This window comes from Podarcis bocagei, assembly GCF_964188305.1.
Source record: "Podarcis bocagei genome assembly, chromosome: 1".
In the NCBI taxonomy this organism is placed as follows: domain Eukaryota; kingdom Metazoa; phylum Chordata; class Lepidosauria; order Squamata; family Lacertidae; genus Podarcis; species Podarcis bocagei.
Genome location: NC_138125.1, coordinates 139,318,270 through 139,335,190, shown reverse-complemented (window position 1 = coordinate 139,335,190; position 16,921 = coordinate 139,318,270). Strand labels below are relative to the sequence as shown.

Below are 16,921 nucleotides of genomic sequence, written 5' to 3'. Positions count from 1 at the left end.
TCAACGACTTGGATGATGGACTCAAGGGCATCCTGATCAAATTTGCAGATGACACCAAACTGGGAGGGGTGGCTAACACCCCAGAGGACAGGATCACACTTCAAAACGACCTTGACAGATTAGAGAACTGGGCAAAAACAAACAAGATGAATTTTAACAGGGAGAAATGTAAAGTATTGCACTTGGGCAAAAAAAATGAGAGGCACAAATACAAGATGGGGGGCACCTGGCTTGAGAGCAGTACATGTGAAAAGGATCTAGGAGTCTTGGTTGACCACAAATTTGACATGAGCCAACAGTGTGACGTGGCACCTAAAAAAGCCAATGCAATTCTGGGCTGCATCAATAGGAGTATAGCATCTAGATCAAGGGAAGTAATAGTGTCACTGTATTCTGCTCTGGTCAGACCTCACCTGGAGTACTGTGTCCAGTTCTGGGCACCACAGTTCAAGAAGGACACTGACAAACTGGAACGTGTCCAGAGGAGGGCAACCAAAATGATCAAAGGCCTGGAAACGATGCCTTATGAGGAACGGCTAAGGGAGCTGGGCATGTTTAGCCTGGAGAAGAGGAGGTTAAGGGGTGATATGATAGCCATGTTCAAATATATAAAAGGATGTCATATAAAGGAGGGAGAAAGGTTGTTTTCTGCTGCTCCAGAGAAGCAGACACGGAGCAATGGATCCAAACTACAAGAAAGAAGATTCCACCTAAACGTTAGGAAGAACTTCCTGACAGTAAGAGCTGTTCAACAGTGGAATTTGCTGCCAAGGAGTGTGGTGGAGTCTCCTACTTTGGAGGTCTTTAAGCAGAGCCTTGACAACCATATGTCAGGAGTGCTCTGATGGTGTTTCCTGCTTGTCAGGGGGTTGGACTCGATGGCCCTTGTGGTCTATTCCAACTCTATGATTCTATGATTCACTGCCCCCAAGAGGCTGGCAGAGAATGCTGGAGAGAGCTGGAGAATTGCGTGGACAGGCGGCGTCCCCAGATCCCGAGCGGTCCCCCCGTCATGTGGAATAACGACTCGAGACAACATGCTATGGGATTAAATTGGCCACAACTTTATTAAATTTCCAATGTGGGTAGACCTTGGCTCAGGCATTGGGCGTTCTCCCTCCCCAGTCCCCAGCCGGGGACCTAGGGAGCTTCAGGGTTATCCAGTGTGTGTGGGGGGGGGATGGGCCGGCTCTGGAGAACATATGTTCAAGCAGAGATAGCCGCCCCCGTTACGCCGCCACCGCAGGGGACAGCAATGACGACCTTTCGGCGTACAGTCAAAGCCTCCCTTCAGAAACCCCTTTAACGGGGAACCCTGGTATCGCTACCGCAAAGAGGAAGATGGACTAAAGGATTCCGCCCAAGGCCTGATACCGCCAAAGATGTGACATTTTGCTACGGGAAAGGTGAAACCTGCCAATGCAGGGAAATTCCTTTCCGGCCCTTTAACAGCGACCTTAACGTAGCAGCGCCCGCATACCTGTGAAGAAAACTTAACCTGCAAATAAGACATTAACTGAGGGTGGGTAGGGTGGGAGAAGCTCTGGAGCCAAGTGAGGATTCCCAGGTAAGATCCTCCCTCTATTGTGTGGGCAGGTAATCCCTCCCCTACCTGGCCTGGTCTCCTTGGCAACGCTTCCCCCAGGTGGGATTGGACAACTGACTGAGGTAGGCGGAGACCTCCAGGTATCCCACCTGAGGGAAGGCAAACCAAGCCTATGCTGATGGGGCCGCTCCAGATCTAGGGCTCCGCGCGTCCACACAAAGGGCGCCCCCCTTTTTAAGCGGGGAGCAGTCATTACTGGCCACTACATACAGTCATCGCCTATGTGCTTTCCAGTGCAATCCTCTATATTTTTACTCAGAAGCAAATGAGGTTCAGTAGGACTTTGCAAAAGGCTTTGGGGATGTGCAATAAGTGTGTATAATGTTGCAACTTCCATGGCATGTTTTCTTTAGGATTTTGGGATGAGGAGGACTAGGAATAATTTGCTTCTATGGAAAAATAAGATATACATAGATGAACAGCAGGTGGAGGAATGTTAGCCTTCACCATGTTAGAACTTATATAACTCTATGTAGTAAATCTTAATCATTTAAGAGAAAGAACTGTGTTTAGGAGAAACCTCTGCTTGAGACCTTGGGAAGCATTGTCAAATGGAGTAGACAATATGCTGGGCTGGATGGACTGAGAATCTGGCGGAGTTGGGGGAAATGGCATGTTTGTTTGTTTTTCCATTTTAAAATGCTAACTGGGAAATAGGGTTGCTCAATGTACTAAGCTTTTCTTGACTGCTCAGCTTCTTATCCCAGTTTTTGTTATTGTTAAACTTTCTGTCTTGGTTAGAATTTGAATAGTCCTGCAGTACTAAGTAGAGGAAACAGTCCTTCTGTCTGGTCAAGTACCATCTTTTTAAAGAGTTTTAGAAGCTGCAGTATTTGAAATGCAAGTGTTGATAGAAGACGACAACATATTTCACTTTAATCTGGAGAACAAAGCTGAACTGAGAAGCTTTTTCAACTTCCTAATTCATGAAACATTTATCTCGCTATCAGGTTATATTATAATACCACAGATGTGGCTTGTCAGCATTTCTCTTATAAATTGTTGTTTTTGAGGCTTTAAATGAGAGCCTTAAAGGCTCACTTAAATTACTTTCACGTACTTTCAGTATGTTGGCCTACGAACATGGTTTATCCCCCACCCCCACCCCAATTCCTAATTAAGGAAAGAACAGTTGGGATCTTTTTTGTTTGGTGGCATACGCAGAGTAATAACTCCGTTCATGCTGTGTTCAATGAGAGTTCAAAGGCCAAAGCATTATATAGCGGAGAACTGGAATAGTTTGTGAAGACTGGAGGAGAGCTAATGCATTCCCTGTAGTTTAAAAAGGCAAGCAGAAAGACCAAGAGTTAGTCTGGTTAGTCTGAGAAATACAAAACTAAACTGCAAAACAATCAATGAAAATGGGCTGGGTTATTATTATTATTATTCTTAAGATTTATATCCCAACCTTCACCATAAGATCTCAGGTTGGTTCATAGAATAAAATACTAGCAGGCTGGATACAAGCTGGCAATTTTTAAAATTATTTACATTTATTAAGACTAAACCTTGCAAGACTAGTGCAATTCCCTTCAATTAAAGAAACAATCACTTTCAATGGGCAAGCTGCAACTAAAGCTGCAGAGCAAATTTAGCTTCCCTTTTGTGACCTTCATATAGAAGACCTCACATGCAATTTAGGCCTAGTTCTTAGGGGCAGTCAATCTCCGCCTGGGCTGTAGCATTTCAGATTGCAGATGGAGACTGACATTACTGAGTGTTTCTCCATATATTCAAAATTCATCTCCAAATAGGAAATGACAGGGCCAGAGAAAAGGAAAGGTTAGAAACCTGTTCCCCACTGCTACCCCAATGGTGTAAGAAGAGAGAGAAAATTCTTTGTGGGGCTGCTCTGGGGGTTGTCTGGGGATAGATAGTGAAAATTTCCCTTAAATATTTACAAAGAAGCAGTCTTTTGTATTTATCCAACCAGAGTAGTTTAGAGGTGCATGTTAATTTACAGTGATACTTTGGTTACAATGAAAAAGAATAATGGAAACCTTATAGCTTCAGCTGTGAAAATGCAATGTGGACCATGACTTAGGCTGACCAAATGTTAACAAATAATATAGTTACCCACAGAAGACCTGTCCTCTGATAAATATTCAGCAACATGCTACATACCTTCTAATAATATTTTCTCACCTAATTTAATACTTCTACCAGTATCTACCCTCAGGTGCATATATAATCACTTTTGTTTCCTAGCTATTAGTTCCAAAATAATGGTTATTTAATTTTTACTGGGAACTTCTGGTTTAAATTTGATTAGATCTTAAAGGTTCTACTTTCAGAGACTAAGACTTGTATACAATTCCTATAGATGATTTGCAATTAATTATTATTTTTGTTTTATGGCTAGAGATTAGTGATTCTCCAGGTTAATAAGCCAATTTTTTTTAGAGAGAGACAGAGAGAAAATGACTTAGCTGGTTTTCTGAGCCAGTCCAACTTCAGAATCACCCGCCATCTCTCCCCCACCTACACAGCCCCCACTCCTAAACTTCCCATGTCCTTGTTCCTTTTGAACTGAACTGTGAAGAAAATATTAGCTCAGAAAGCTTTTTTTCTATAAAATGCCATTGTTTTACTATCCAGATGGCTTAGCTCTCCATTACACAGGGAACTCCGCCTCACATACAAAGCATCTGACATGCATCTGGTCAGGAAAACCTCCTTAATTGTTCTGTCTAGCAGGGAAGAGGTGGCGGAGCATTCAATTCCTTCTCTCTGCTCTTGTTTTTCTTGAGAGTGTGTCAGCTGCTCAAGCTCAGGTTTTACTGGTGGCCCTGACAGACAGACATACCCCTCACCTTTCTCCTTTCTCTTCACACAAAGTTTAAACGTTGCTTCTTCGTGGATATGAAGCTCATCTGTGCTAATCTGCTATTAGGTAGGCTGTAGAATTTAAGCTATTTGGTTGCTTTCCTTTGCTCATTTACACATAAGCAACTGAACTGCAAAAAAGTAACATCCTCATGTTATTCCCCCAAATTCCCCTACATCAGAGGTTTTCAACGTTTTTTGAGTCCACAACTCCCTTGACCAACTACATTCTTTCTGTGGCACCTCTGTGGGGCTCAGGAGCCCAGTTATGTCACCCCTTGGGTGCCACGACACACTGGTTGAAAACCACTGCCATACATTCCTGGGTGCCAGATCCTCCTCATAATTCCTGCATTTAGCAAAAGTTAGAATTAATGAAGGTTTGATTAAACTTTGCCAAACAGGGAAATGACCTGGATTTTGTTATGCTAATGAGCCAAGCCAGCAAGTTGGATGGGCCATTAAAGGGTAAAGAGACCCCTGACCATTAGGTCCAGTCACGGACAACTCTGGGGTTGCGGCGCTCATCTCACTTTATTGACCGAGAGAGCTGGCATACAGCTTCTGGGTCATGTGGCCAGCATGACTAAGCCGCTTCTGGCGAGCCAGAGCAGCGCATGGAAACACTGTTTACTTTCCCGCCAGAGCGGTACCTATTTATCTACTTTGACGTGTTTTCAAACTGCTAGGTTGGCAGGAGCAGGGACCAAGCAACGGGAGCTCATCCCGTTGCGGGTATTCGAACCACCGACCTTCTGATCGGCAAGCCCTAGGCTCTGTGGTTTAACCCATTAGCAGGGGACAAAAGCCAGTGATGGCTCATCAAGGACAAGGCCCATCAGAGGACAAGGCTGCCAGGCAAGGGGCCCCTTCTTTGCTGGGTGCCAGTGGGCAAAGGCAAAGGCCAGGTTTAGGGTTTCAACTTTGAATGACACATGTCTATGGGGAGGTCTTTGGAGTTGGTGAGCAGCGAGGAGGACGAGGAGGGGCAGAACTCCAAGTGAGCTGGGGATGACCAGCTGGAACTAAGAGACACAGAGGATGGCTTTTCGCTGCCCTTTTAATCCAAAGCTGCTCTTAAGGGGGAAGCCAGACACTTATAGGTTGTGACTGACCTGCAATCCCTCCATCTAGGTGCAGGATGTATATATTTATAAATAAAACCATATATCACAGAGACACTACAGTCTGTGCTTTTGAAGAAAACACATACCCGGAGCCCCTGGAATCTCACTCCAATTGGAGATGGGGTGGTGTTTAACACTAAAAATTATGCAGCCACAACTGTCTTTCACTTTTTCCTCTAAACTAAATACAGTCAAATCTCATTCTGCGTCCGCCTCCGCTTGTGTCCGCTTCGGCGAACGTCTGCGGCAAACCCGGAAGTATGGGAATGGGTTACTTCCGGGTTCACTGCTTGCGCATGCGCTTCGTACATGCGCAAAGGCAGTGCTTCGATGTGCGTCATTTTCAGGTTGCAACGGGGCCTCCGAAACAGATCCCTGCCATAATCCGAGGTTCCACTGTAGTCCCAAATGCTGTAACCTTTCTTCATAGGGGAGTTTCACCACCCCCTTGATCCTTTTCTGTTGCTCCCCTCCAACTGGCACACAGTGGGACTCTGCTTCTGGGCATGAAGATTCCAGCTAAAAATCATGGCATAATATCCACAAATACCTTGCCTTCCATGAATCTGTCTAGTCCCCCTTCAAAGCCATCCAAGTTAATGTGTGAAGCCAGGCATTTATCTAGATCCATGGAACTATAAGGACCTATTTACAGAATTTTGGTTTACGTTTATATCTAATAGTTTCTAGGATATTTGGATAAAAAAGCAACAAGCCAAAAATATTAGTCCAAAGCACACTAGTTATATATATTTGGTTCCAAAAGGTTCATTATCGATGATAAAATGTTGATGCACTTAGAAGTCTGATGGAAATAGTATGACCTAACTTACATCTCCAGATTTAATTCAGGCTTGTAGCTGAAAAGATATGGACGGCACCCTTAAGAGAATTGAATTGTAAGGTTTGCATAGTTTAGTAGCCCTATCAATAGCTAGGAGTTATTATAAATTTCTTTCTTTTCATATGTAAATCCACATCTATTGCAAAACGTTGCTTTTGCAAATTAGCTTTGAGAATATTCCTTGGCAAGGTCTAATGTTGCCCCAAGTTAAATTTATAAACTTGATTAGTCAGGAACACTAAAAAAATGATAGAATCTATATAATGGAAAGGAGGTTCTTTTAACCTACCTATTTCATCATATATTTTTTGATGAGGATAGTTGTTAAATCAACTGTCTAATTGAATAGTAGCTGTAATTACAATAGTAAGAGGTAGAACTGGACTTCCTTAAAGTCAGTTCAGATGGTGCACCTTCAGGAAATGCTCTTGGCGGTTTTCTATTGGCTAGAGCAGATAACCCCCTTGAAGCCCAAGGAGCAGAGTTCTGGGCCTTCAAAGCCCACTGTGGCCTGTTTGCAAGGCCCTTTCAGAATAGATTTGCTCCCTTCCGTAGCAATTTTACTGGAGCCACATTTTTGCAATTTCCAGAATAGTCTCCAGCACAGTAGGATATTATGGCATCAGTTTTAGTTGATATGGCCTGATGACACAGACAAGGCACTTGCAACAATGAGCCTAAACATATGCTCCTTTGACCCTTCGCTTCACAGAGCTAGTTGAGGGTACATGAGAGGTGCATCTTTGTGTAAGAGAGTGGTGCTGGCAGTCTTGAAAGAAGCAATGATCCAACTTAAAGGTAAAGGTAAAGGGACCCCTGACCGTTAGGTCCAGTTGCGGACAACTCTGGGGTTGTGGCGCTCATCTCGCTTTACTGGCCGAGGGAGCTGGCATTTGTCCGTAGACAGCTTCTTGGTCATGTGGTCAGCATGACTAAGCCACTTCTGGTCAAACCAGAGCAGCGCATGGAAACACCATTTACCTTCCCGCCAGAGTAGTACCTATTTATCTACCTGCACTTGGACGTGCTTTCGAACTGCTAGGTTGGCAGGAGCAGGGACTGAGCAATGGGAGCTCACCCCGTTGCAGGAATTCGAACCGCTGACCTTCCGATCGGCAAGCTCTAGGCTCAGTGGTTTAACCCACAGTGCCACCTGTGTCCCTATGATCCAACGTACTTGTTGACAACTGCCACCCAGTGACAAATACGCTCTTTCTGTGGTAGGTGATCAAAAGATTTGTGGTGTGACAGCTGCAGGAACAGAAGAGCCTGCTGGATCAGGCTAATGGCTCATCTATTCCGGCATCCTGTTATCATAGCAAGCACAGCAACACAGCTGACAGGAGGCCAGGTGCATGGCAGCAGCTGTCCCAATCAGCTGCCCCACCTAATGGATGACCATTATTGAGAGAAGAATGTTATTGTGATCCTATTATTCTTGTTTAAACTCTCAGTGGGTTTTGATTCCATTGACCATGGTCTCTTTAACCAATGTAGTGTGATGGGTATTGAAGGCACTGTTTCTCCAGGATTGATTTCAGAAAATAGCATTGGGTGATTTCCCACCCACCCACCTACCCACATAGCACTTGTGCTGCGGGGGGCCACTGCCTATTATGCTGTTCCCAATGTTATTTAACATCTACATGAACACATTAGGAATGGTCATTGGGAGATCTGGGATAAGGTGTCATCAATATGCTGACATTATCAAGATCTATTTCTCTGTAATTTCTGAATCAGGAAAAGCCATGCAAGCCCTATACCAGTGCTTGGACACAGTGGTGGGCTACATGAGGGCCAAAAACTGAGTCTGAATCTTGGCAAGGTGGAGACACCATGAGTGAGAAGTTCCTGAGTCCAGATAACTGGTCATTTGCCTGCTTTGGATGGGGCTGTACTTTGCTGAAGGAGCAGGTTCATAAGCCCTGTAAGTGGAGCATTTTACCTCACATTTTATCCACATTGGACTGAAATTCCATTTATATAAGTTTTTATTGTTAAATTGGTTCAGGATGTTTTATGGGTGATTCACACAATAAATAAATAACCAATAAACAAATAAATAGCATTACACTATTACAAGGCTGAGGTTTTCCACAAGATCAACTAAGAAAACCAGAATTTCAGTAGCCATTGCCATCTTGACTTCGAGCAAGCTAAATTAAGTACTGTACATTATAGTGGAATGGGAGATTTTATATAATATAAAACATCTAGATAAGTTTGACTTTAGCCGTTAGAGTTGCTAAGATCATATAAGGAGCAAAACCAAACAGCAGTATATGTTGGAGAAATGATGGGAGTTAAGAGGGAGTTAAGAGTTAACAGCAGGAAGATAAATGAGCTGTATACTCATCTCTACCAGTACCTTGGCTATCCCCTTCACTTCAATTAACAAGATTAGCTTTACTCCATAAATTACATGATTATTCCTATCAAGTAGCTAATGCTAGATTTATAGCAATGTACTCCTCATAAAATAATGGTTATTTTCCCCTTAAAGATATATATACTTCACTTTAGCTTCTCTTAATTACATGTATATTATTCATCATTGTTCCAACCCAATTCTTTCCTGTTTTTTAAAGTAAATATATGGCTTTGGTTGTACACAGTATGCAAGTTACTTGAACAGTTGCCACTGACTATCTTTAATGAGGAACAATGTGCAGTATGCTTAGGATCCAAACTAATCTGCAAATAGCAATTTAGAAAAATCTGCTGTTCAGAAAAAATGCATACCCATATTTGCAGATAAGTGTTCAAAACATGCAATGTCTCTTCTTGGGCATGGCAGGAATATCCAGATATTGTTAGAATGCAGATGCAGCTTCATAGGACCTCCATGGGATAATAGATAAACCTTCAAAGACATGGTTGTTCACTCCACCTGTCCAACAGAAAGTTCGTTCAGCGCCAGTACAATGATATCTAGGTGCCCTTTTACTTCTCTTTCTAGTTAGAGCAACTGGGTAGGTAATTAGAATACGAGTGGTAGAAAAATTGTGCTGAATGCTCACTGTGGGCTGTTTGAAGATGTTTGAAGTGGTAGTGAAAAAGACAAAATTTCTCTTCTCTAGTAATTTTGGTTTGGGACAGTTTGGTTATAAGGAATAGCTTCCCCAAAGAGAAACACTTCCTCTTCAGCTCTCAGACTAGCCCTGCCTGGTGAACGTCAGTCAGGGTTTTGCTTTGTAAGCAAGCCCAACAACACCAAGCCCTTCAAGGCAGGGCCAGATTGAGGTTGGATGTGGCCCTAAGGAGCTCCTGAAGGTCATGGGGCCCTTTATATCCCCAGCTGTCCTTTGTCAACAACAAATTGTCACTGGTTTTTGTGTTGAATATATGGACCATTTGCACATGTTGCCCTGCAACCAGTCCATGCAGAATGTAGGCACCCTATATATAGAAATGAGCAAACCAGTGATATTTTAGGGAGCAGGCAGGGCCCATTACTTACATCATAGGAGCCTACACAACACAAAACACTTTTGCTGTATCTAGGTTTTATTTTATTTTATTTGTTTTTTATCTTATATTCTGGAAATGTATATCCAATTTTTTTCCTTTAATTTTTTTGGGGCCCCCCAAGAGAGTGGGTCCCTAAGCTATAGCTTGTTTAGCTTATACATAAATCCGGCACTGCTTCAAGATTATATCCTCTGCAGTTGAAGGCGACTTTTCTGAGGAGATGATGTAGGAACCCAGCTACTACCACCTTTTAATACCTGACCCCCCCAACCAGGAATCTGACCAAAGTGCTTAGTGCTAATGTTGTCTCTGGAAACTGGAAAGGGGAAGAGTTGGTTGGTATTAGACACAAGGATAACATATTATCAGTTTGCACAAACATCCATTCATCTAGCTGGAACAGCACAAAATCAAACTCAACAAGTTTATAAAGAAGTTATACAGCATATGTGATTGTCTGATTTGCTTTTCTGATTTTTGTGTGTTTTCTTTTTAAAGGGGCTGTGTGCTCAGACCTTCTGTGGTCACATGCATTCCTGCAACCATGCCACATTCAACATGAAGGTAAGCTCTAAACCCTAAAGTAAATGGTAGCCTAGAGTAGAATATATCTATGAATGACACTACAGCTGAATATGTCATGTGCACAGCCTCTAAGATTCTATGGGAATAGAGGAATGGTATGCTATATGTTCTCCACATTGCATGACCCGATGCAGAAGAAGGCCGGGCTCCTCCATGTGTAATAATTGTGTAGGAGACGGAATTTCAGCTGAATTGGCTTCCATTACAAGAGCTACACCTGCTGAAATTTTCTTGTCTACGCAAGTATTTTAGGCATATGAGCCCTGCCATGTTTTGCATCTGGCCACCTGATCTCCAGGTCACCTGGTTTTCAGGTCAGTATTCATGATTTTAGGGAGTGGGTGGGTATTCCCCTCCCAGGAAAGAGTGTTGAGCCTATCTTTTTCATAGCTATTCACAGGTATTTGTATCCCTACTGTTTTCCTACTCTGTTCTTTTGACCGTTTGTTTCATTCCTCCCAAAGTCATCCGAAACAGAGGTTCACACTCCAGAAGTGATGATTTCACTACACTGTGTAGCAACTCAGATTTAGCTATATGTCAGTGTCACTAGGGATAAAGAAAGCCCCTTAGAATCAGACCTGGTCAATTACAGACTACTATCAGAAATGGATAGTTTTGCAGACCTTCTGCTTCTGCATTAATATCCCCCCCTGCAAAGAGAGAGAGAGAGAGAGAGAGAGAGAGAGAGAGAGAGAGAGAGAGAGAGAAGTGCCAGTTCTGATGAACCTTTTCATGAGATAGCATCCCCCTTTGGCTCAGCACTAAAACAGCTACTTTAATATTACATTCTTTAAAACCAGTGTTTAAATGACAGGTGGTCTGGGGGCACCTACCCCCTTACTGTGTTCTCTGTTAATTTTTTGTGGGCTCAAATTTCTTAAGGTATTTCACCCCCAACCCCAGAGCAAAACAGAAGGGGAGGGTGACATATTTAACAGCAGGGGTCAGCAACCTTTTTCAGTTGTGGGTCGGTCCACCGTCTCTCAGACCATGTGGTGCACCGGACTATATTTTGAAAAAATAATAATGAACGGATTCCTATGCCCCACAAATAACCTAGAGATGCATTTTAAATAAAAGGACACATTCTACTCATGTAAAAACACTCTGATTCCTGGACCGTCTGTGGGCTGGATAGAGAAGGTGATTGTGCCGGATCCGGCCTCCGGGCCTTAGGTTGCCTACCCCTGTTTAACAGGGAGGAAGGGGCAATTACAATTCTACTGCAGCAGTCAAGCTTCTTACCTCTTGTCACCTGATTTTTATATATATATAAATTAACTCCCTGGTACTCAGGTGGCAACAGAATTGCTGAGTTCAGAAGCAAATAATACTGCCAGCTCCCCAGTGGCATAGCTGGGGGAAGCCAATAAACATGTGTTGTCTTCTCAGCAAGGTTCCTCATTTCTCTGTGGAGTCAACGAAACCTAGAAGGCTTGATGTGCCTCTTTCCACAGAGCCCTGCACAATTATTGTTGCTTATTGTTTATCATATGATATACATCCCACCCTTCCTGTTGAAGGAGCCCATTAAGACATTCTCAAGTAAGATACCAACTTTCCCCCTGCAGAGTATCCTTCATGACCTAACATGATTAAATGAAGCAAGCTTTTGTATGCTGATGATTTTGCAGATTAGCATATTATTTTGATAAAGAATATTGCATCTGGCATTAAACGCTGTGTTGGAATCATGGCTTGACATCCTCAGTAACTTAATTAGAAAAGATGGAAACTGCCAGTAGAGGGTTGATTAAACAGAGTGAGGGGTGCAATTTTAGAAGCTGTAATTACAGTTATATAAATTAATCGCAGATACATGGAAGGCAGGCAGCTGAACTGTAGGTGCACAGACATCAAATTATTCAAGTTGGTTTTTTTTCATTCTAAAAGCTGCAGTGCTGTATATACTTTCACTGAAGTCCATTCCCTTGAAATATGTTTGACTTACTTCTGAGTAAATATGCTTCGAATTTAGATGCAAGACTGTTTTTCAAATGCATGTGCTTACTCAGGAGGAGGCAGAATGGCCAAATAAATTGCCACATGTTCATCTTTGATATATTTATTTTTTAGTTAGTGGTTTCAGCATAGCAGCACATGCAATTGCCTCATTGCATGTATTTTATTTTACAGCTGATCTTATGTTTTTGAGAGTGACACAGGAAAATCCTCTCCACTGAAGCCCACTTGCCGCAAGCTTCAGAGGAGTTAGCTAGGGTTGCTATATTTCAAAAAGTGAAAAACCGGATATGGGTTGCCATGCATCTGGATTTTCCTGGACTTTTTTCTTTCTTTCTGAAAATTCCCCCCAGATGCCATTTCCAGAGGACGAATCCCATATATGTCTGGGAAAACTTGGAGGTATGGCAGCCCTAGAGTTAGCATCTGTCTAGTGGTGGTAATGTCCAAATAATAGTGTATGGGAGACCCAGTAAAGCAGATACAGAATTTTTTTGACCCTCCAGATATTGCTTGAACTGCAATTCCCATCATCCCTGACTACTGGCCATGTGTTCCAGGGCTGATGAGAGTTGTAATTCAGCAACATCTGGAAAGCCAAAGGTTCTCTACAGCTGCAATAGAGGGTGTGAAGAGTAGTCATGATTTGGGCTGCCAAAGCAGGAATTGTGGTTTCCAGATCTGAATAAAAGAGCAGGAGAGACTTATAGGCTTTGCATCAGGCACAACTGATGAGGAGCACTTTGGACTCCATTAAAGTCTGACAGAATAGAAAATTTAAAAATACCACTCTCTACCCTTTTAAACATAATGGACATAAAGAAACAAGCAGAGATCAGCTAGGCAAGCATCACTTGAGTCCCATTCCTATGACTCTTTACTCTTGCTGTCTTACAATATACAATATACACTCTATATAGTATCTTTTCATTCTAATATAAAATAATCTAGTCTGAAATAGTTATTTGTAAAAGAATTAAAAACCTGCTTCATTTCCACAGATTTATATGTGGGAAAAGCTCCCTGTGGGTTTTATCCATCCTTTGACCCTCATTTCCTGCATATTATTTATACCCTTATATGGAGTTCAGATGTATAAATGTGATTTATAAGGCAAAACAAAATGTAGTTTGAAAGAAGTAGCGCGACTTCTCTTAATTCCTACTCCCTAACAAAACGGATTGCGTAGATTCTGCCATACAACCAGGCCTACAGTGAGGGGCTATTGACATTCCATTCCCATACCTTTCTTCCCAGCTTAGCACTCCAGTGTTAAAACATCCTAGCAAAGCTCTCTGACTAACTATCTTCTAGGGTCCGATAAGTTTGGAATGCAGTTTTTACACAGTGAGATTTATACATACATACATACATACATACATACATACATACATACATACTGCCCTTCATCATAAGAACTCAGACCACAGAATAAAATACTGGATAAAAACAAGTAAATAAGTAAAACAAAACCCTCCTTTCCCACAGACACATTTAAAAGGCTGTAAAATATTAATCAGCCAAAGGCCTGGTTGAAGAGGAAGATTTTCACCTGGTGCCTAAAAATATAATGAAGGCGCCAGCAATACAGTGAAATTTCAATGCTTTAAATCCATCTCAATTTTCTCACACAGTTCTATTTTTCTTTGTATTCCATAAATATAACCCTGTTCTCTTTTATCTTCTCTTGCCTTTTATCAATTTGTTAGCATGGGGTGGGGGGGGTGGGGTTACCATAATAAATTATGTAGCAAACATGGTATATATAAAGAAAGGGTAAATGCTCCCACCCCCTCACATACCATATTTTGCAACAAAGTAAGTCTTCTTTCCAGTTTGAAACATTACGGCTTTGTAGCAGGTTCAATTTAGGAGTTTATGATCTTGACCCATCTGTTCCAGCACACGTCTGCATATTAGTCCTAATTTCACTCTAATAAACAGAAGTACCTCTGCTTCTTAATGGCTGCATAGGGGGGTTACCGATAGGTGAACTGCTTTTGCACTCAGTGCCTCCCTGCCTCCCAGATTCCATGTCAGAGCGAGAGCCAGGTACCGAGATGGTCTGTGAGTGACACTCACTACCCCAGCCCCTGGGGGAGCTTGCAAGGACAATTACCCTCAAATAATCCTTGTTTATCTTTACTAATGATCTCTGCTATCATGGGAGCGGCATCCATTAAGGCAGACTGGAACCAGAAGCCGAGTCTGGGACAGTTTCTATGGGGATGCATTCTGTCAAAAGGTTAAATGCAATCAGTTTTGGAGCAGTTAAAACAAAAGCTGTATCAGGAATCTGATATCTAATCAGACATCAAAGCTTTTACATCATGAAGAATTATGAACCTCTAAACTTCCAGATTCTTTAGTACAACACAATTTAGATCTACGAAATCCAAGATGTAGGGGCTATACCACATTAGATTGCAAATGGCATTTACATAAAATTTCTTCTATTTAAAAGAACATAGAAAACTAGTATATCAGGGAGAATACTAGACTTGAACCCATCACTTTTTTAAAAAAATTATTTAATCATTTTTTCAATACAAACAATAACCGCAAAAAACACTAAAACAAAAACCATAATAACAATAATAACACAGTTTGACAATTCTGATTTAAATACACTGATATACCTATGACTGCACCCATCACTTTGACATCCAGAGTTCTGTGGGTATTGAACACAAATGGAATGGTTCCGTTCTGGTTATGATGTAGTCACTTAGACTTGAAACATTTCTTAGAGCTTATCTATTGTTCTCAAGCAAGAAGTAGCTAAACTTCAAGGCTGAATATCTTCTTGCAAAAGTTAAACATTTAACTAAGTTACCAACACAGCCTGTACTAGTAATGAACGGATAGTATAGAATTTGAGAAGTTTGATACATGTTTGGAAAGCATGCTGCGTGGACGTATCATAAAAAAACATACATGAATAGGTGTCTGTAACATTAACTTCCTAGTTTGTCAAATACACAAGCTGACCATAGGACTTCTGCTTATTATGTTTGCTTATTTACCAAAACCATATTTCAAGTTACAAGATGCAACCACTGAGCCTTGGGCTTGCCAATCATAAGGTCGGCGGTTCGAATCCCCGCCACGGGGTGAGCTCCCGTTGCTCGGTCCCAGCTCCTGCCAACCTAGCAGTTCGAAAGCATGTCAAGTGCAAGTAGATAAATAGGCACCGTTCCGGCGGGAAGGTAAACGGCATTTCCGTGCGCTGTTCTGGCTTTGCCGGAAGTGGCTTGGTCCTGCTGGCCACATGACCCAGAAGCTGTCTGTGGGCAAACACCGGCTCCCTCAGCCTATAGAGCGAGATGAGCGTCACAACCCCATATTCGTCCGCAACTGGACCTAATGGTACCTTTAGCTTTAACTTTACATGGAATTTTTGGATTTATGAGTTTATACTTTCAGCAAAAGCAGAATTAAGAGGAAGACTGAGTAAAAATGTATGGGAGTTTAAGGGGTGCTTCAGACCTGCCAAGCAGCAAGAATCATTTCTGGATGTGATGAGGAAGGAAGTTGGAAGGGAGTAGGCAAACATTTTTAAGGAGATGGGCTAGGGTATGTATGTATATCTGAATGAATGGATGAATGAATGGCAATTAATTGGGAGATAAATATGTCAAATTATGAAAGGGTCAATCTTTTTGCAACAAGAACCTTTTAGGAGTAAAAAATTACAAAACCATGTCAGTTAACAACCCACAATCTGTTAAAATTGGATATCCAAATTGGATGTATTATTTGCTCTCTCTGAAGTTAAAATTAGCTCCAGTCAAAATTCTGGAATGGTAGGACTGTAACATTGAGAACGTTAACTCAACATTCATGAAGGTGAAAATTAATTTGGAGAGTTTCAGAATCTGTACAGCCGTTTTTAATTATGGAAATATGGTAAGAAGATAACTTTGCTTTTGTAGTTAAATTATATTATTCCTATGTTTTATTCATATGACTTTAGGAGACCTGAGCTTGGGCAGTTTAAAGTATTCAAGATGGCTATTGCTTGGTGAAATCCAAGTCCTTTAGTTGTTTGGAGGAAATGAAAAAAACCTGGAGCAGTAAGACATAAGGAAAAATACAGCCTTGCTTATTTCCCTAGAGAGATCAGTGCAGTGCAGGCACACACTCTTCAAAAAGTTCTGAATGAATAGCTCTGAAGCTGACCAGAATAGCAGATTGCAAAGGTCCTTGTTAACATGGTGCTCAAACTTTTAGTAAGTAGGGATATCCAGATAAAAATGCAATACTGTGCCTTCAGCAAATTTCCAAAGACATTCTCAAAGACAACATGGCATCTCTCCAGATTCTGTGGACTAGAGAAGAAAATAGGATGAAACTTTTTATTCATCTACTAAAACCCCAGTAGGCCATTTTCCCCTGCAAGTTGACTTTACATGTCATGAAAGACCCAGGCGGAGGCCTTCATTGAAAGGCTCTGCTTCACAACCCACCCAAACCAGGACTGATCCTTTCTAC

At 41.9% G+C, this 16,921-nt stretch overlaps 1 protein-coding gene across 2 annotated transcripts in view; it reads left to right on the top strand.

Moving 5' to 3' along the window:
- The window catches only part of SPAG16 (sperm associated antigen 16), a 466,237-nt gene that overhangs the window by 317,927 nt on the left and 131,389 nt on the right, over window positions 1–16,921 (top strand). For both annotated transcript variants that reach the window (XM_081172704.1, XM_081172703.1), the window contains one exon: window positions 10,376–10,441. In XM_081172704.1, coding sequence (XP_081028830.1) covers window positions 10,376–10,441 — 66 coding nt within the window. The remainder of the gene's footprint in view (window positions 1–10,375; window positions 10,442–16,921) is intronic.